This window comes from Triturus cristatus, chromosome 4_1 (genome assembly GCF_964204655.1).
Source record: "Triturus cristatus chromosome 4_1, aTriCri1.1, whole genome shotgun sequence".
Lineage (NCBI taxonomy): Eukaryota > Metazoa > Chordata > Amphibia > Caudata > Salamandridae > Triturus > Triturus cristatus.
Window position 1 is genome coordinate 266,261,581 of NC_140585.1, and position 22,019 is coordinate 266,283,599.

Sequence of the window (22,019 nt, forward strand, 5' to 3'; positions counted from 1 at the left end):
CCTAAAAATAAGTGCACTTCAGTACCGGGGCTGGCAGGCCAGAACTTTACTTTGCCAATGTTTCTTTTATTTCCATTCTTGATCCTTTTTTATTTTTGAGCCATCCTTGTGTCTTTAAAGCGTGTCTTAAAATTTCAGTAATTCAAAGCCAATAGTACCCTTTGTTTGTGCCAATCATATCTTCCTGCAAAAATAAGTGTATCTGTACCTGTTCTAAGTTCACCTGCTAGGAAGCACCATACATCTCTAATAAAATTCTATGTGATAGTTGATGCTTTTTTTTGTTTTAATATTTTTTTTGCAAACTTATTGCTGGCACCTTTTTTCTTTTCTTTTCTTTCTTCTCTTTATGTTTGTGGCATATGCTCCTTCCTGCTGCGCTCTTTTGAAAGTAGCTCTGCCTCTACTGTTCATCAGCCTTTTACAAGATTCCGAGACTCTTTACATGAAATTGACTTTTCCCCATATGCTACTAGAAATATTGTACACTCACACACATTTGTGCAGAGAGGTTTTTATTTGTAAATAATCGTATGACTGACTGACCGAAAATGTATAACCATCCAGCTAATTCATGAGCCCCCTTACTCCTCTTGCCAGCTGCACATTTTAAGATATTGGGTAACCAGAAGGTGATACTTAAAAAGGAATCTGTGATAAATCCTTGTCATTTTTTTAACGTTAAGGTTCTGTCTATTTGCTGCAATAATAATTTTGGATTGATTTTGACAGCTCTTAAATATTTGTAGAAGTGCATTATTCTTGTATTTGGTGTTTTGGGTTGGTATTCCAAAGGACTCAAAAGAGAGTGTTTTGGATGATTTCCCTATTGTCATTGCCATTAGCATTGACAACACATTGACGGCGCCTATATCTCCCGGATTGCTGAGAATTATTGGCTTTGCCAATGCTTGTTCGCATGCCTGTGACCTCATCTGCATTGTTATGTGTCACTTTCCTTATACTTCCATTCATCCACCTGACAGACAAAATGCCTCCACGGACTTTAATGAGCTCGCCCACTTTTCAGACCTATCTCACCGTCCCAAAAATGTTCTTTCTCCATTCACCTTAAGGGTATCACCCTCTGGAACGCCTCATTTCACCCTCATTTTTAGGTCGAGCATTCGAGACCTCTTGTATATACATATATGTGTATGTACTTTGTGGGCTCTGGAGATCAGCCCTAGGACTTGTCTGCTTCCGCTTAGAGACTTTTTTTTCTGTTCAACTGCATCTATTTAACTGTCATAACAGAAAACGACCAGCAGAGGTCAGTGACATACCAGAATTGCTTTCTGCTTAGGGACTTTCTTTGTTTTTTCTGGCAACTGCCTCTATTTAACTTTCTTGATAGAAAATGATCAGAAGAGGTCAGTAAAATACCAGAATCAATTTAGCATTCTCTAGATTCTATTCCATAGAAATTGTCTTCAATGAGCTCCGGTAGACAATAATATTTTTTTCAAATCTTGTATTTTCAGTGATATGACCACCGAAGGCTATGATTTTATATTAAAAACAGAGCTTTGGACTATACCATTACCAGCTTAAAGGCAATATTTCTCTCCGTGTGTTCCCATACCTAGCGTGTCACGCAGTGTGGTGCTTATGTTCCCTCCATGTAAAAAGAACAGTAGATGTTTCAGCACCCAGGCTAATGTGCTGCATAGCTAAATACATATAAGGTCCCAAAGGCCAGACCGATTGCAATGCTTGTTGAGTCAATTGGTCGATGGGTATGTTATAACAAATGCACTGATTTCCAGATCTATGAACGAATTGTAAGTGACCATAATCGTCAGTATCCAACATGTCAAACTGCCTAAAATATAACCCCGCTCGAACCCATCTCCTCCGGCTAAAAGCAGTCTTAATTTGTAGGTGGACATCACAAACACTGGGGAAGTTAGGAGAAGCACTTGAGAGGGTGTACCCGGGCTGGTTTTAAGAAGTATAAAATAAACTGCTCGTCTATGAGACCAAACCCAGTTCTGTACTGCTCATAGTTTGTAAAGACCTGTTGCTAAACACACCTCGGAATGGTTCAAATTATTTTGCCCACATACATAATTAATAGAAACATTCACCATGATGTTGTGAAAGTACCAAGGAAAATTAATACACTGACATAACGCAAAAAGAAATAGACACTTATGGACAAACTTTTGGAATTAATGATTCAGGTTACAGAAGAGCAGCAAACCCAAGAATTTAAGGCCAAGATGTACGGCCATTTTTTGCGGTCGCAAAAGGGAAATCAACCTGTTTGCGATTGCAAAAAACGGTGATGGTATGTACAAATTCTATTTTAGGAGTCACGGGCTCGCAAAATAGCGTTTGTGACTCGCTATTAGGAAGGGGTGTGCCAAGGGCGTCCCTTTCTAATAGCGACTCTAACATCAATGTACTATTGTTTTGCGACTGCATTTACGATTGGAAAATACTTGGGGGCAGATTTATGAGCCCCTTGCGCCACTTTTGCGTCACTTTTTCCATGTTAAAAGTGACGCAAAAGTGGCGCAAGGGGCTCATAAATCTGGCCCTTGCAGTTTACCACCTACTTCAAGTAGGTTGTAAATCACTCATAAATGGGAAAGGGTCCCCAGGGGTCTCCTTCCCATTTGTGAATGGGTCCGAAAATATTTTTTAAGAGCAGGCAGTGGTCCCAGGGTAAGGAAAACAAGCTGCATTGAAAAAAAAATGCTTTATTGAAAAAGCAGTCACAGACATGGTGGCCTGCTAACCCCAGCAGGCCACCATCCCTGTAAGTGCTAGCCATTCCCAATGGAGTCGCAAATTGCACTTGCCTTATGAATATTGTTGAGGCATGTAATTTGCGACCCCAGTGGGAATCGCAAACAGTGTCTGGGACACTGTTGTTCATTCAGTTTAGCGCGTCGCAATCCTGCGCAATTTGCGACTCGCTAATCTGAATGGTCATACATCTGGCTCTGTATCTGAAGATAAATACCACTGATCTTTCCCTGTAAATAGCAGCAGATCACTGGGACACCCATCTGATTAGAATTTATGAGACCTAGATGTGACGAGTAAATTCAATTTACAGAATTATACCTATGCATTTCCCCAAAATTTCACCCTTCACCATGCTTTACAAGCAAGTGGTAAAAGCAAATGCTCAAATTCTGTTGGCCAGGTGTTGGGCCAACCATGCTTTGAAGACTAACTCAGAGAGGCAGGGCTTAGGCCTAACACCAATATTTATGGATTTGTTTTGAGAAGGTTTATGATAAATGCTGAGGGCCATATCATCCCTGATGTTTAAGAAGGTTAATATATCGCACCTTGAGCCTAATAGAACACTGGCCATGGTAAGTCCCCCAGGCCAAATTTTAAGCAGGCTAGCCAGTGGAAAAGGCAAAGACATTCTATCTGTGATTCAGATAGGGCTGTGTCTGGTTAATTCTCTGGTGCATGCTGTATTGGTGCGGACCATTGTAGCTAATAGGCGCACCAAAGGAGTGGATTTGAATCATTATTATACATTAAATTGGAGCCAAGCTAGACTTGCGAACAACGAACTTGGGGGCATAGTATCAAGGGCCTTATCTCCGCTTTTTGGCTTTAAAAGCCAAAAAAGCGGAGATAATGTTGTCGCCCTATTAACAAGAGGGTGATAACTAGGCCTGGGCGAAAATTCCGTTCCGCTCGCAGAAATTGCGATAATTTGACATTTTCGCGTTCCGCGGAGAGCGCGAAAATGTCAAAATTTCCACAATCCGCATCTTACCGGAAAAGTTTTTTCTTGCTTGCGCTGTAAAAAAATACATTCTCGCGTGCGCGCGATCGCCTTACCTGAATCCCCGTGTTCGCTGACAAGTTTTCCCGATCCGGTCGCGTTCTCCACGAGATGTTTGATTGTTGGTAGCCATTTGCGCTGTCTCGCCACAGTTCGCGCCCGCATTAACGTCATTTGTCGCGCGATCACGTCCTTCGACGCGGGATCACGTCTTTCTTCTCACGATCATGCACCGCGAGAGTATGAGATGATTGAGATCTCGAACACGTCATACTCCACCGTGAGCGAGAGCGTGAGGACACGGGCAGGTCATTTCGAACGCGAGCGGGCGGGACAAGTGAAAACAAGATGGCCGCGCCCGTGAGCAACCACATGGGTAAGTTGGCAAGCCGCGATCACGCAGAAAATACCGCGAACGGGTGGGAAAAAACCTTCCGCGTCTTCGCGATATTTCTGCGTGTTTGCGGAGATTTTTAACATTTTTGCGATAGTTTGCGAAAGTGAATTTCACTGGGCAGAACAACCTTGTAAATATCGCTGATGTGCACATTGCGATATTTACAAGGAGGCCCAGGCATTTAGGCAGACGTTAGTTTTTGTTGAAAACCGCGTTTTTTGCCAAGAACGAACGTCTGCAAAAATGCTGACTTACCTATTCTTTATATTGGAGGTGGATTATGCTGATACGACCACAGGGTTGTATCAGCAAGGCTATCGCCGTTTTCCATGGAACATCGCTGGTTTTCCAGCGATGTTCCATGGAAAACAAAGCTATCGCAGGAATAATTATCGCCATTGCGCTATGCGTTGTTAATACAGTGCTAGCATGGCGATAATTATCTGCGATAGCCAGCGATAACAATTCTCACGCACAGAACGGCCAGCGATAATTATCACTGGCCGTTGATAATATGCCCCTTGGGAAGAGAATTTGTTGTAACAGAGGTGTTTGGCAGGGACGTGTCCATGCATCATGGTTGTCACTTAGCTGATATACGTGGGACTCAGATGATGACTTAGCAGCCTGTGATCTGTACCCCACACGCATGGGAGAGATACCCTTCTACCAAAAGGGACAGGGTTCAATATTAATGAAAACATCGAACGGTCCCTCTTGTGATTCACTCTCGTATTCTCACACCAATATACTCATCTTTTTTGGGGATACCCTCATACATTTATCATACACACAGCTATCTGAACACTGATCCCTGTTTAATGACAAAATGTCTCCTACAAATTAGTAACATCTCCGACAAATTAGTAACATCTGTTATGTAGATGTTCTGCTTAACCAGACAGTAATAGGTTGACAACCAGATCAGGCTATGCTCTCCAAACAAGCTACATGTAATTCACTTACTGTGAACCTGAATAAAACACAGGCTATGCGATATCATGACCGGCTCAGCCCAAATCTGAACTTTGCAATGAATCGTGTTTCAAGAGCGGATTTCTATAAGGTCCATACAAGACTATTCTTGACCATCTCACACATAAAAAATAACATAAAATGGTCATTTACAGATGACTCGGAACAGCACACGCTCCATCTTCCATGTTGCATCTTAGCAGGGCCTGTTTTTAAACGGAACTGCTACTGTTGCATTGGCAATTAAGTATTTTTAGGGGGTCAAAGGGCTTCTGATTTTATTTCCCGTGGCGTGATTGCCAGTGCTGCTGTCCGCATGATTTTTCTCAATGGATGCCACTTAGCTTCCTGAAAAAGGTTAGGAGGTTGATTAGCAAACATTACAAAGGCACTGTCACTGCTGCATATGGGTTTTGATCTGCATTTATTATTAGTTTTTCCAAACTCTTTGTTACAAAGTATATGTTGAGCGTCGCCCACCAATATTTCATGCCCTGGGGATGACCTCCTATTTATTTACTGCTACATTTGTAGATGGGTGGTCTGTGTACACTCCACCAATTGTTGCCAACCTTCAGCTGAACACCAAAGCAAATCATGTATGTCTGCTCTTTCTACAGCTATTCAGCACTTTCCACTCCCCAAAGCTGGTCAGAGTAGCCCTGGAGAAATCGCTGAAGGACCTCCAACTGGACTATATGGATCTCTATCTCATGCACTTACCTTTTGCTCTCAAGGTAAACCACCTGGATAACCACTATTGGAAATTTACACCTGTAAAATCCGAAGCCTGTTCTTGCAAACGATTAATGACCTACTTATGCTGTGGTCACCACAGTCCAATCAAATGTGTTATGATGTTTGAATAGCTCCATCTCTTGGCTCCCACTCAATATGTAATTTTCTGGAATCTGAAGATCCTTGGTTATTTCTATTTTTTTCGAAAGTTACGTTGCTTCTTTTAGTATTTTGTGTTGGATTGATCACTCACATATTTAAGGGCCTACACAATACAGGCTCCAAATACCTGAACGATCACATCTTCTTTCACCAATCCCCCAGACACCTCCGCTCTGCCGGAGTCCTACTCACACACATCCCACAAATACACAGAAACAGATCTGAAGGACGTACCTTCTCGTACATCACTCCTAAAGTGTGGAACTTCCTCTGACTATATACATCAGAGCCTTCCCTCTTGAATTCAGCAAGAAACTGAAGATCTGGATTATGATTAACCCCTCCCACAACCCTAGGCAAGACCAGACACACATGCTTGCTCAGTGCCTGGATACACTCAAGGGTGGCAGTGTGCGCTCTACAAATACATATGACATAACACATATAATTTATACAAATATATAGAATACAGATGAGAAGAATGTAATATGGTATTTATTACCTTTGTGGCATGTGGGGATGAGCCATGATTCTAGAGAGGTGAGGCCTTGAGTGGGCTGTGCTGCCCCTCACCTCCCTCAAAATGATAATAAATACTGTGTTACGTTTAGGTGACCTAAACATATGGTTTATGCCATACTTTTTTTTATCAAATGTGGCACTTATTAACAAAGGTCATGGGCATAGTCATGTTTTGAATCACACAATGTTGAGCCCAACTGAGGCTTAAACCTGCTTTCTCAGCTTGATAGTCGGCAGCTCTAGCCTTAGCCGCAACCTCAGCCACAAGAATGGCAGCATTTTCAATATTATATACAATGAAGTCCTAATCGTTGTTTATTTATCCTATGCAAGTTAAAACCATTGACAAAGCCAATAGTCCTGGCTTGCTGTAAGTGTAATGTTACTTGTTGTGTAATATAACTGGAGGAATGAGAAGCAGCAAAATACCAGTGGGGCAGCACACTATGCTAAGCACAGATTTTTAACTTAAGGGTTTTAAGCCTTAATTACAGCGACCGCGCCCCTATGAGAGACTTCCCAGATTTTACATCCCACTTAAAGCCCTGAGTGTCACCGAAAAAAAATGAAAGTTGTCGCTCGCGGGGAGGCAGAGAAGGAAACCATGATGGTGCTTAAAAGGTTGGATGTTCATGCTGGCGTCAGTGCGGTGGACCAGCTGATTAATGTAATGCACTTTCACAATTGCTTTATTAACCTTCTTGCTCTCTCAAATTTGCTTGAAAATGCACCGTTTGCCAACTCTTATTTTCAAACTTTTCTCGGCGGAGAACCGCCCCAAACACCCCCAAATCCCCCTTAGGCCGTTCGGCCTCGCTCGCTGCTCCGCTCGCCACAGTGTGCTGCACTGAACATTTTACGCCCCTCACCACTTTTACATGGCACCAGCCGCCACTGCAAATGAGTATACCTATTTATAAAGCACAAAGGTTTAAATCCATGCAGTGAGATGGAATGCCAATAACTGGTCTTTAGGAGGGTGGCGGCAGTGGGTTTCATCTATCAACTGATTCCTGAATGGAATCTGTGGCACAATAAGCTTTTTTTTCACGTCGGTTGGGCTGTATGGTAATAACAGAGAATGTAATTTTACACTGTAGCAATACATGTGTGAATCAGTGTTTATTTCTTTGCTTGATCTAAATAGCATTTAGATTTTCTGGCCGAGGCAGTGTGCAGGAGGGGTCGGCTTCAAGGACTCTTGGTCTCAGGACCTGGCTGTAACCCATGCCCTGCACCCAACCCCTACCTTTCAATGTGCAGAAGGGGATGGCCACCTGCGGCAAGCTAAGCGCAGTGCCTGGCCATAAGCCATGCACTGCAGTCAATCCCCTATGAGTAAGGTTGTGCACAGTAGACGCGGCCTGATTATGGGGCTCTGGGTGCCAGGCCTTGTACCGAACTGATGCTGGAGCAAACGAATTAAGAGTTCACTGAAGAAAACAAGATTAAAGTGAAGTCATGGTTAGCTTCGTTTGTATCACCTTACTGTATGTCTAAAAAGCCATAGAAATGCAGTTTAAAACAGGTAAAGTACAGCTATGTTTAGGAATTAAAACCAATCTGCAACCTATAGCTCAGTTGCAGAACGAAAGTTGAAGGGGCCTCCCTGCAAGGTACACAGAGGGGCCCCAGCGAGCTCTCTGGCGTGGGTACAGTGCTGAGGGGGCCCCCTGCACCTCGGGGGCCTCCCCGCACTGCGGGGCAAGCGGGGGCCTGTGTTACGCCCCTGCTATAGCTCACACGGTATCCATGCAAACCATAACTCACACACCAAATGCAAAGCTTAGGCCCTGACAATATTTATAGTAATAAGCAACAACACCTAAAAGTACAACATAATAATATACCATCACTCACTCACACAGCTAAATAATAGCACATGCATAGTAGTCTCCTTCATAGTGTTAAGGATACTTTTTATGTAATCTCATCTGTAAGATTATTTACAGCTTTCGGTATTGCAATAGGGGTGAGATAATGAGCATTGCATATGGTGTATACATTATGTTTTGCATGGCCCGGACTGCAGTTGAGTCTCTGGGTTGTCAGTGATGCAGAGGGATACTGCAAAGCTGTTGGATTCAAGCAGGATATCTGCTAAACAGTGAGTAAGAGGCTTCACACATCTTGGTTATTCTCAATGTTTTACCTACCAGATATTAGCATCATAGACCCCTAGGACACTGTAGCACACCATGGCTATACCATGGGACGCACAGAAGGCCTGTAGATTTTTTGGAGTCAGGTATGGGTGACACTCCACCTGCAAATCCAAGTAAATTGCATCAGTAAAAAAATAAATCAAAAGAAAAAGAACACATAGAGGCCAATTCACAAAGGTTCAGCAAATAATTTGTATTATAAGCTAAGAGTAGATAACATTTATATAGGAATGATAATTATGCCTACTTTCCCAATTACATGGTATTGACACACATGGGTGACTTACTATACCTTTTGTGATATGTATATAGCGCCTAAATGTAGCATTGGTAGTATTTGTGAATTTGTGGATTTACATTTTACAACTGTTTTTTTTTCCTTTGTCCTTTTGTTCTCCTTCACGTATTCTGTAAAAACTGCACAGATGGTGCAATTTTCTGTCCGCGATAAAATTCAGAGTTGGGCGGCGATAATTATCCTCGCACTAAGAGCGCTGAGCGATAATTATCGCATGGCCTTGATGATATGCCCCTTCGTCTTTTTCATGTTGATTTTGTCTTTCATTTTGTAGGTGGTGATAGCTCGCCTAACTAGCCTATTACAGCATTTATTCAAAAAGCGTAGTAAAGCTCCAGCATATTGGCCTACGGTAGAATTGTTTTTGACTAATTGCTCAGCCCAGGTGAAACTGGTGTCCACTCGTATTCCCAAATAGTTTTAAGAGTGAACTCTCTCAAACGCTTTACCATAGAATTTGAAGGTTGGTTTTAGCTTTGATCTTGGCTTGAATAACATATACTCGTTCTTTTTCGTATTTATGATAAATATTTTGTGTTTACAAAACATCTCAAAGCCATTTAGTAGGCAGAGCATTGCAATTTCTGTATGTGCCAGTATGACCGTGTCAACTGCAAATAGCAAAATTGGTATTTGATATTCTCTCAACTTTGGGATATTCAGGTTAAGGCTGGATAAAGATTTGCACACGTTGTAAAAAAAAAAGGTTATATAGGAGCGAGAAAGTCTCATCAGGCTTGCACTAAGGCAGAATCCACCCTTATATACACCCTGTGCTTAATACTTCATGACAAAGCAAAAACAGTTTCTACTGTTGGCCTCTCATTGTGTTTGTTTAACAGGTAGAGACGTGATCACCTTTTCTGTGACATCTATACTAATTATTGATGTTCAGTCAAGTTTGAATCTGCAAAGAAATATAATCTAGTTATGTATTTCAGCGCAGACCATCCAACATTTTCTGTGTATTTCCTAAAACTAATGTGCACTCTGACCTATGTATTTCTACAGAACCCACAGTTATCTTTTTCAGCACGTCCATGTATTAGCCTAGGCCAGTTCACTATTGACATAGGTTTAAAACTATCCCTCACCTGAAAAGTTTGTATTGAGGTTTGGGATTTTATACTTGTGTGTATGTGTCTATAAAATGTATTCCTATTCTTTACCTGCATAATTTCCCTCTCTAGTAGATTATTTAACTATTTTTCCCACAATCTCATCTACTTGGGGAATCGCCTTATGCTCACTACGCTATCCCTGACATCCTTAGCGCTTTTCTAACCAAAAAAGGCTGCTCCCATTTGAGCTGCCATCCTAGTACAACATGCTATTATCATCTGAAAAATAAGACAAAAGCCTAGGCCGGTTCCCCACTGACATAGGTTTGGGTTCGAGATTTTATACGTGTGTGTCTATAAAATGTATTCCTATTCTTTCCCTACATTAATTTGGATCGATGAAGACCATAGGCCAGGTGTACGACCCTTGTAAATTGTGCCTCGCAATTTGTGCTCGATTGCGAGTCACAAATTGCGAGCTCAATTTACAATGCACTACAGTGTCAGAGACATTGATTGCGATTCCCAAAGGGGTCGCAAAATGCTAGTCGCATGAATATTAATGAGTCACTCGCTATTTGCGACCCCGTTGGGAATGGCTGGCCCTCCCAGGGATGGTGGCCTGCTGGGCTCAGCAGACGTCCATGTCTGGGACTGCTTGTCAAAAAAGCAGTTTTTTTTAATGCAGCCCATTTTCCTTAAAGGAAAATGGGATGCATTTAAAAAAAAAAATGAAACGTTTTCATTTAATTTTTTAAGGGCAGTCACTGCCCTTAAAAAAATATTTCAGAGCCTGTCACAAAGGGAAAGGAGTCCCCTGGGGACCCCTTCCCATTTGCGACTGCATTAACACCCTCTTAAAGAGGGTGGTAATTTGCGAGTGTTTTGCGATCGCAATTGCGGTTGCAAAACATTGGTACATGGCTTGTGACTCGCTATTAGGAAGGAAAAGCCCCTTCCTAATAGCGAGTCGCAAAACACTATTTTGCAAGTCGCAAATTATTTGTGACTCGCAAAATAGTGTTTGTACATGCTCTTTCAGAATTAGCATGCGCAAAGGGGTCGCAAACTCATTTGCGCATGCTAATTCTCGTCGTACATCTGGCCCCAAGTGGAGTATTTTGAGCAGAGGAGGTGCAGCTGCATATCTTGGTCTATAGTACTTTCCCTTTTTCGAAGGCCTGTCCTTTTTATAAGTTTGCTTGTAAGTCGCCCATACATGCTTCCAAACGCTATCAGAGAAGTATACCAAAGGGTTCTACCATTCCATCTAATTAAGAGATTGGTTGGTAATTGGAAGGGTTGTTTCCTTACTGTTTCTTGTGGCTAGACACGACGACGGCAAACTTCCATGAGGAAGTACTTCCTTATGGACCCAAATGGAATTGAAAGCAAATATTAAACCAGGAGATAACTGGGTATGATTGTTCCAGTACAGGTCAAAAGGAACTTTATCAGGGCTAGGGACTTTCAAAGATTTCTAGCTTTGGATGGCCTTGCAGACCTCCTCCTCATTGAATTATTGGTGCTCTGTGTCATGGGACCTGGCCGGGACTATAAGCTGGAGGAGAATGTTGTGAATAGGTTTGTCTGATGTTCATTCATTTGGACCACCTCAGTCGGTTGGTAGGTTGGGAGCATTCTGGTATTGAGCACTCAACTGCTGGATCCAGGACTCGGGTAACATTCAAGTCTAGGTTTTGAGCTGGTACTTGCACCCCCATGTTACTAAAGCCCATAATGTTGAGGTGTTCTTACGTTTAACAGGAGCCTAGTAATGCGAGACGGGATCAAAGCGAAAAAGATATGGCCTACTGCGATGGAGCGCGGGTCAAACACAAGTAGTGGATTGGGCCCAATTAGTGCTCATCTTCGGCCTTAGAAGAATTTTCAAGAAAAATGTTCTGAGAAGTTACATTTCAGCAGGGCAAGGCTGCAGGCAGTATCTGAGGAGGGATAATTATCTTCATGGAGCCGTTGGACGAATTTGCGGTGAAGATTTCTACAATCAGACGTAGTCACTTTTTGGAAGTCCAAAATCTCTAGTGTGATGAGGCAGGAGGCTGTAGTCGAAGAAAGGTCCGGGAGATTGGCGAAGGAGCGCTGAACAGGATTTGCTGTTTCAGTGAAGAATGTAGCAGGAGCAGCTGCGAAGTCAGGCTGACCGGCAATGCACCTTGTGTGGATTGATGAGCAGGTTGGTGCAAGTCGTACCTTGGTTCTCAGAACTGTTTTAGCCAAACATTCTGGGCACCTTTAGCACCACAACCAAGGGTCAAGGATAGATGGACACGACTTGGGGGTTTCACTCATGCTGGGTCCTGGTGTGGGTACATAATGGTGGGAGCCCTTTATGTCCCTGTGGCTCTGAACAGGGGGACAGCAAACTAGCCCTTGAAGTCACTCTGGTGGTCCTAGTTTCAGGCGAAGAAACAGGGTTCAAACAGCAGGGCTGGCCTCTAAGGAATCCATGCTAGTTCCAGGCATCAAAGCAGTTTTCCTGGTGCAGCAAAGCAATCTTGTGTAGTACACAGCAGGCCACAGCAACAATAAGTGCTCCAGGCACACTAGTAGCATTTAATTTACAGACCATAGGTACTGTTAATACCACTTTACTAGGGACTTACAGGTAAATTAAATGTGCCAATAGAGTGTAAGAATCTTACTGTGTTTAGAGGAGAGATCACAAGAACTTAAGCACTGGTTAGCAGTGGTAAAGTTCGAGAGTTCCAGGACCAAAGAAAAACAAGATCAGCAAAAATAGTAGGGGTGAAAACAAAACGTTTGGAGGAAGATATCCCCAAGGCTGACAGGTCTAACATGTGTCACCCCAGCTGAAAGTGGGGAGAACCGTGATGGAGCCCAGTCTGGCTACAGGACTCACGCAGGTCCTGGTGAACAAAGTATCTTTCCTGGTCGCAACAGCGAGATGCGCTGTGAGATGCGTCAATGTCGATCCCGCAGGTCACAAATGCGTTAATTCTTCTCCATGCAGTGATGGCGATGCATCAGTTCCGCAGGTGAGACGCAGGGCCAAGATGCATTGGTTCTGTAGAGCAATGCATTATATTCCTCCACTCAGTTGAGGAATGCGTCAATCTCTCCGCGCTGCTGTGGCGGTGATGCAGGGTTCCAATGCATAAGGCTCTCGAGGCACTATTGGTTCCAAGAGCGAAGTGACGATTTTACTCCCGCCACCAGGTAGATTCACCGGTTTTGCTACATGCAGACAGGAGATACGTCAATGTCTGTATTGCAAGTATCCAGTGAAGCAGGTACCGGAGCAGGGGTAGAGATTTTGATATCCATGAGTCTCAAGCAACAGGAGGCAAGCCAACAAGCCAACACATCCTTGGAGCACACTTGGAGGAAAAGGCAGAGTCCAGCTCTCCTTCAGCAGAGTCAGAGAGCAGCAGGCAGAAGGGCAACACAGGAGAAAATCGGGCTGTCTAGGTCAGCAGCCTAGCAATGAGTCCTTTAAGCAGCACATCAGTCCTTCTGACAAAGTGCAGTTGTAGGGCCAGACGTGTCTGTCTTTAGGGGGTCAGAGACCCAGTACTTACACCCAAATGTGCATTTGAAGTAGGAGTATTTTCAAAGTAGGCCCTTGAAGTGCACAGGTCCCCCTGTCTTCCCAACCTTGGCTCCAGACTAGCTATGGGGGGTAAACCAGCCTTTTGTGTAGGGACAGGACACTATCCAAGTGAAGTGTTAGCTCCTTCCTTCCTTCCATCCTGCCCAGGCAGGACCATCAGAATGCAGATGTATGTAGATGGGTACTCAGACACACCTATCCTTCCTGTGTTTGTGGCTGTCTAGAGGGAATGTACAAAGTGTAGCTGTCACTCACCCCAGACGTGTATTGGAGACAGTTTGCAGGCACACAAAGCAATAATAGCAAAGAAATGTCAGCTTTCTAAAAGTGGACATTCTAATATAGTAATGTTAAATCCAACTTTACCGGTGAAGAGGGTTTATCATTACCATTCCAAAGATATGAAATATGATGCATCAACTTTCTAATCAGGAATTACAGCTTAATAGTGTATAAGGGAATTCTCAATGCTAACCTATGAGAGAAGTAGGCCTCACTGTAGTAACCTCCCCCACGCCCTCCCTGTAGCCTGGAGCGAGACCTGAGCATCTTGGATTGCCAAGATGGGTAAAGCGGACATACAGCAATCTAAATTGTCATTCGAGAAGAAGTATGTTCCCCGGCCTAAGAAGCCTGACAATGGTGCTATGGCTGTGTCGACGTGGGCCAGTGCAAACACTGTGGTGGACTCAGACCTTAAGACCGTCCTGGTTGACGCCCATAACAGCCTCTGAGCAATAGGCTCCATAATAGACACCCTCACTAATCGGCTAGACCACATGGGAGACCGCCTGAACAAACATGATGACAGGCTGGGGCATCTTGAATAATGTCTATCTGATGCAGAAGACTGAGTAATTGCACAAAATGAACAGTTACTCAACATGGAAAAGGTGCTCATAGTCATCAATGCCAAAAATTAGGACTTGGAAGCCCCCTCTAGGTGGAATAATATCTGCCTGTGTCCACATCTATGATCTTGGGAAAGAAGTACATTAAATTCATGCGGCAGACCGGCTCATGGCCCTTTTCTCAGTGGAGCGTGTGCACCTGTCTCTGGGCCTTATGTCTGCCCCCCTTCCGGGGAACCCAGCCCACTCCATATTAGCACGCTTTCTCCACTATCGAGACCAAGGTATCATTCTGTGACTCCCCAGGGAAAGAGGAGAGATACAGCATCAAGGGAATAAGACCTCATATATCCGTACTTTATACTTGCTGTCCATGCTGCCCGCAGGAAGTTCCTCCCCATGAAATGGATGCTGCTGAAGAAGATGGGAATGCCATAAGCCTTGCTCTATCTGGCAAAACTGCGAGTTATGATGGACAGAAAAGCTAAATTCTTCACATACCCAAAGAGACCACCGTACTGCTGAAAAGGACCCAGCAAACTACATTAGCGACAGGGACTAACTGGACAACTCACTGACCCTCATAGTCGGATGGGGACATGGATACAGCCCCGGGCACGGAAAGACCTATTAACTTTTTGACATGAAGCCGGGGGGAGGGTGGGTGGCGCTAGAGAGCCCGATGCAAGATGGCCGTGCGATAGTGCTGCTCTGCCGGACAGAATAAACATCTGTTAAATATCTGCGGATGTGAAAGACATCTGAGCGCAACGATGACATCGGTGCAGACAGAATTATGTAACGCTGTGTGTAAGCGGTAAAACAGAGGTGAGACGTGCGGCTCCCCGAACAGACAAAATGGCGGCGACCAGCAAGGCAGTAATCGTCCCGCGGGAACAGACGTCCCGGAACGAGCTGGCTCCGCTATCTTGTACCCAGCTGATGTGCAGATAAAGAGAGAAAGACATGAAGGACCCCAGCTGCACGCAGTTACCGCAGGCAAGTGACACGGGATGCAGGTGGTGGATTCCCGAGTGCGGTACGATACTGCTGACCAACACTGGTGACTGCGTGGAGAGGCTCTGGGAGGTCTGTAAGTGCGATCGCCCATGCGGCAATGTAATGGTCCGTTTCTCCTTTGGAGACAAGCTTGCACAAACGTTGAACCCGAAGGAGTAGTTGGCACCCGAATATTAACAAACTTCTCCTGGCTTAAGGCATGACGTGCGGCCGAGTAAAGCGGGTCTAAAATATACGGGTTATGACACGCAAATGAGACATAAAGTGGCTTATTGACACGACGGTTGCTGTGATACAGCTGAGGCCCTCACTGCGCGACTGATTCTCTTGGAAGGGTGCTATGCTGACTGTGAATAGCTGCAGCTGCATGTGGAAAGACCATAAGCAAGTATGATAAAATGCCTTTTCTGCCAATAAAATTGACGATCGTGCAAACGCAAATCCGCAACTATGGGCTTAGACTTGTAGCAGGGGCATTAACAGATAAATCAACTCGCTGTTGTGTGGGAATGAACTGTGGGCCACAATAAAATAACAAACATTGTAGAGGTGAAGCCTACAGCCCTTGGAGTGCGCTGCCCAGCTGGGAGGTAAACATGTAGAGATGAAGTGAGCAATGCATGCCCATATCTAACCATGGGCATTAAATTGCGTACGAAACACAACCCCTCAGAGCGGTGGTTACGTGTAGCATCCTCATTACGGAGACCGGGAGAAGCTGAAAGTGGGCAGCCACCTAGGTTCGGAGGGCCACTACACATTTTACAGAGAGTCATCGGGCCTACTTAATTAACAAAAGTGCCAGCACTGCAGGATAGCCATGCCCTATATGTGTGAAGGCACCCTAGTGCACAACAAAGTCTACAAAGCGGACTGAAGAGCACATCAGTCACACTCAACACTTGGCCCTCACAGAGTTGCAGGCTACGCCACAGAACGCAAGGAGGCGCTAAAGTAAGTGATGCACAAGATACAGGGACCTCTAATCGCGGCAGCAAACTGAAGATGTGGTGAATGCTTATCAACAGGTAAGCATAGGCAAAACCAACAAACAAAATTACCCTTTGAACCTCGCAGGACTCTTAGACTCCCTGCTGCGAATGCTGATACAGAACCAGAGACGGAGCAAACCAACGAAGCCAAAATAGAGGCCGCGTTAGCAGCTATTCATCAAAGCCTGCAAACCATAGACGGGAAAATAGACACACTAACAATCAGAATGGACAATATGACTGCCAAACTGCATAAACAGAAAGATCATCAAAGCCCGCAAACCTTAAACGGGAAAATAGACACACTAACAATCAGAATGTACAGTATGACTGCCAAACTAGATAAATAAAGGCGAACGTCTAGACAATGTGGAACAACAAGTCTCCTCGGTCATAGATGAATCCAATGCAACAGCACGAAAATGCAGCGATATGGAAAAATCCTGTAGGTCATAAGAGCAAAGAATGAAGACCTAGAAGCCAGATCACAATGAAACAATCTATGTATCATGGGAATCCCTGAAAGTACCAACACGGGCTGCCTTGTGGATTACATCGAAAAAAATGTAAAAGAAATATTTGGCGCAGAACACTTCTCTCCCATGCTTATAGTAGAAAGGGCGCACAGATCTATCGCCCCAAGGCCACCACCGGGTGCCCCGCCAAGAACTATAATGGGCAGAATTCTAAACTACAGAGACCCGGGATAAGGCACTGCGACTGGCGAGGGAGAAGCAGCAGATCGACTATAATGGATGCGAGGTATCGTTTTATCCAGACTTCATGATCTCTGTCCAAATGGCCCGTAAGGATTTTAGCCCTGTAAAGAGGAAACTGTGCGAAATGGAAATCGCCTATGCAATGATATATCCTGCAAGGCTAAGGGGTTACGTATGAAGGCAAAACGAGGAATTTGGCAACACCGAAGGCGGCTCAGGACTTCCTTAAGTAAGTGAGATCGAAACAAGCAAACTCCGGAAGATCTCCATCACCTGCAATCTCTGGCTCATAGGACAAGGGTCATATCTATATGAGGGATACACTCCTTGTCACAGTACATTGTTATATATGAAACTATGCCCTAACAGGTAAAGATCCTACCACAGAAACTCAGTTCAGTGGACCTAAAAGTCACCTATGAACAATTCCCTTATTTCATATGTTACTCTATAATCACACAGCTCACCACACCCTCTAGCTAACCACCCAGATACGGGAAATGCAGATACCAGTGGTATGTAACACTTCGCATTACATGGTTATGCTTTGAAATGATGTAATTCAAGACAGATACAACAACAACCGGAATATGGTTGTGGTTAAGCATGTTACCTCTCATATCATAAGATCTCCATAGCTGATATGGTATTCAGGCCCCATCCTCCTGCCGGATGGTCGGACGGGTATCTGGATTCCCCTAACAGGTATGCCCCAAAGAAGTTACGATGTTGTCAGCAGTTCAGTTATGGGTCTGTCTTTGGCATGTTTGGGATGCTAAAGTGAGTGGGGGTAAATATAGGTTGTATGTTTTTTCTCAGGCATGTCATTTTTTGGTGGCTGTTGAAACAATCACATAAGTACCGCGTCCGATCAGCAGCCAAAAGGTACTTATAGACTATAGGGATGCAAACACAATATTAGCCAGAACTAAGCAGCACAACAGGCCTAATGAGTAATCAATCAGGGGAACTTGTAAAGTGCGCTACTTACCCGTGAGGGTCTCAAGGCACTGGGGGGGGGGGGGGGATGGGGGTGCTGCTACTGCTCAAAGAGCCAGGTCTTGAGGAGTCTTCTGAAGGCGAGTAGGTCTTGGGTCTGTCGTAGGTGGGTTGGGAGGGTGTTCCAGGTTTTGACGGCGAGGTAGGAGAAGGATCTGCCGCCGGCGGTCGTTCGTTGGATGCGGGGACGTCTGCGAGGGCAAGGCTGGCGGAGCGGAGCTGGCGGGTGGTGGTGTAGAAGCTGAGTCTGCTGTTCAGGTAGGCTGGTTCGGCGTTGTGGAGTGCTTTGTGTGCGTGGGTGAGGAGCTTGAAGGTGATCCTCTTGTCGATGGGGAGCCAGTGCAGGTCTCTCAGGAGGGGGGTGATGTGCCTGCGGCGGGGGGTGTTGACGATCAGTCGGGCGGAGGCGTTTTGGATGCGTTGTAGCCGCCGTTGGTGTTTGGCTGGGATTCCTGCGTAGAGTGCGTTGCCGTAGTCCAGTCTGCTGCTGACGAGGGCCTGTGTCACTGTTCTTCTTTTTTCGGTCGGGATCCATTTGTAGATCCGGCGAAGCATGAGTAGGGTGTTGTAGCAGGAGGAGGAGACGGCGTTGACTTGCTTGGACATGGAGACGGAGGAGTCAAGGATGAATTCTAGGTTGCGTGCGTGGTCGGTTGGTGTCGGTGCTGTCCCCAGAGCGGTCGGCCACCAGGAGTCGTCCCAGGCTGAGGGGGTGGATCCGAGGATGAGGACCTCTGTCTTGTCTGAGTTCAGTTTCAGGTGGCTGCTCCTCATCCAGTCGGCGATGGCCTTCATGCCCTCGTGAATGTTGGTTTTGGCGGTGTGAGGGTCCTTGGTGAGGGAGAGGATGAGCTGGGTGTCGTCGGCATAGGAGATGATGTTGAGGTTGTGGTGGCGGGCCACTTGTGCGAGGGGGGCCATGTAGATGTTGAACAGTGTCGGGCTGAGGGATGAGCCCTGGGGGACTCTGCAGATGATGTCGGTGGCTTCTGACCGGAAAGGTGGGAGGCGGACGCTCTGGGTTCTGCCAGAGAGGAAGGACGTGGTCCAGTCAAGGGCCTTCTCTTGGATTCTGGCTTCTTGGAGGCGTGTCTTTAGGGTGTGGTGGCAGACCGTGTTGAATGCGGCTGACAGGTCCAGGAGGATGAGGGCTGATGTACTCACCTGGAATGTTAGAAGGTTAAACAATCCTAGAAAGATAAGGCAAGTACTAGCGTACCTAGATAGACATCAAATAGAAATAGCCCAGCTTCAAGAGACACACCTGACTAAACAGAAAGTAGACGGGTTAGGGAAACGTTGGGCAGAGCTGGTGATCACATCTTCATACTCCTCATATGCCAGGGGGGTCATGATCCTAATACAAAAAGGGGTGCAGTTCACAGTGAAACAAATAATAACAGATACGCAAGGAAGATACGTGATATTAAAAGGCATATTAAGATGTTTGAAGATAGGACTCGTTAATACATATGGTCCAAATATGGACGACCCTGAATTATATGCGTCCATATGGAGAAAATTGAGGGAGCTACCAGAAATGGAATTGATGTGGGGTGGTGACCTAAACGTTGCACTGGATGCAACCCAAGATAGATCACACGCAACAATAGAGCACCATCAGCGAGCAGCCACAGCTATACTAAATGGAATGTCGGAATTTAGTGTGCATGATATATGGCGAATGCGAAATCCACATACCCACGAAAGTACTCACACATCTTCAGTTCACGGGAGCTGGTCTAGGCTTGACTATTGGTTAATGACGGATGTAGCAAGTACATGGCCGTGGGAGGTTATGCACCTCCCAAAAACACAATCAGATCACAAACCAGTCCTCCTAGCTCTAGATATCCCAACTTATGTCCTGCCACCATATGTATGGAGATTTAACGCCAAAGCCCTATTATATCCAATATGTAACAACACTATCAGAACCGCGGTAAAAGATTTTTTAATATTAAAAAAACTCTTTAGAAAGTGTGAGTGTGCTATGCGAGGGTTTCAAGGTGACATTAGGAGGGATATGTATCAGTACTAATGCAGGGATATTAAAAGACATACGCACACAGGTAAAGAAAAGCGAAAACACTATTAAGAAATTAGAAGCAGAATATGAAAGCACTCACAATGCAGACATCTTGGGAAACATTAGAGAACTACACCAACTTGGCATATTCTCCCACCAACGCTACATGAAGCGTTAATAGTGGCATTATTGAAACCCGACAAGGACCCGGAGCAAAGCGAATCATATAGGCCACTATGCCTAATCAATACCGATGCCAAAATATTAGTCAAGATTATAGCTACTAGGTTGCAACCACTCATGCAAGCCATTGTGTTGCCTGATCAATCTGGTTTCATACCCACGAGATCAACAGCACATAATATACGTACCATATTTGCGCACCTGCACCAGTTAAACCCCGAGCTAGAAGCCACAGCTGTGCTACTGAATGCAGCTAAAGCCTTTCATTCAGTAGAGTGGACATATTTATTTGTGATACTGGATCAAGCTCCTCTATACAAAACCTACAGCACCTATTAAAGTAAACAGGCACATATCGGACGTCATACATATACAGAGAGGGACACGACAAGGATGGCCATTATCTCCCTTGCTGTTTTCCATTCCGCTTGAACCCCTAGCATGCAAAATAGAACAACAACATGCACACACAGTGCTGAAGTTTCATCTATGCCCCACTGTATGCGGATGACATGGTATTATATATACATGACCCTCACATTAATCTGTCGCCCGTATTGAGAGAATATATTAAATTTGGGAGGCTATCTGGACTGCAAATCAATTGGGGCAAATCACTGGATGGAGCAGAAGGCTGCAGATATCGTGTCCCACAGATCGCGAGCCCTTATCAAGGAGGCCCACACAGCCCACTGTACTTATTGTATACGAGACGCCATATAATCCCATGCCCTGAGGAAGTTCATTGTTATGAACAAAACGCGTTGGCTGACAATTTCCTGAAATTGGATTTTTTTGCAATAAAAGACTGGTTAAGAAAACCTAAGAAAGACTATAAAGACTTATTGAAAAACAACTTTGTCTACACAACAGGTGGTGCACCACTCCATATCTTGGGTTCAGTATTGAGAGAATATATTAAATTTGGGAGGCAATCTGGACTGCAAATTAATTGGGGCAAATCTGCAGTTCTTCCGCTGACGGAGATCACAAAGCAACATCACATGGAATTCCCCCTAGCCTGATAGGAGGAACCAATTAAATATTTATGAATATGGATACATAGAGATCCAGAAACGGTACCAAGAGCCAACCTAGGGGCCTGCAATAGATAAATTTGAAACACAAATCAGCAGATGGATTACTTTACCATTATCTCTAGCGGATAGGATATCTCTAATAAAGATGGTAATATTACCCACATTTCTGTACTTATTCACTAACATTCCAATAACCCCACCAGCCCCAATCTTCAGAAGATTGAATGCGAACCTTAATAGACTAATATGGGCAGGAAAGCAGGCGCGCATAGGATTACATACACTGACCATGCCATACATGCACGGGGGTTTCACAAGACCGGACTTATTACTATATTATTTATGTGCACAGGCACAATATGCACACTATTGGTACCACCCGGTACGCTATATGCCACACCTCGTGGAAGAGGATGAAAACGCCAATCACATCTCACTTCGCAGCATAATATCACACCATAGATCCCACATATCCAAACATGAAATCAACACAATACAAACAATGTCCTC

At 44.7% G+C, this 22,019-nt stretch overlaps 1 protein-coding gene across 2 annotated transcripts in view; it reads left to right on the top strand.

The window, feature by feature from the left end:
• The window catches only part of LOC146854240 (aldo-keto reductase family 1 member C1-like), a 454,220-nt gene that overhangs the window by 117,748 nt on the left and 314,453 nt on the right, over positions 1 to 22,019 (top strand). The window contains exon 4 of one of the 2 annotated variants that reach the window (XM_085652022.1): positions 5,756 to 5,872. The exons of the other annotated variant lie outside the window; for it this stretch is intronic. Coding sequence (XP_085508148.1) covers positions 5,756 to 5,872 — 117 coding nt within the window. The remainder of the gene's footprint in view (positions 1 to 5,755; positions 5,873 to 22,019) is intronic. 2 annotated transcript variants of the gene reach the window in all.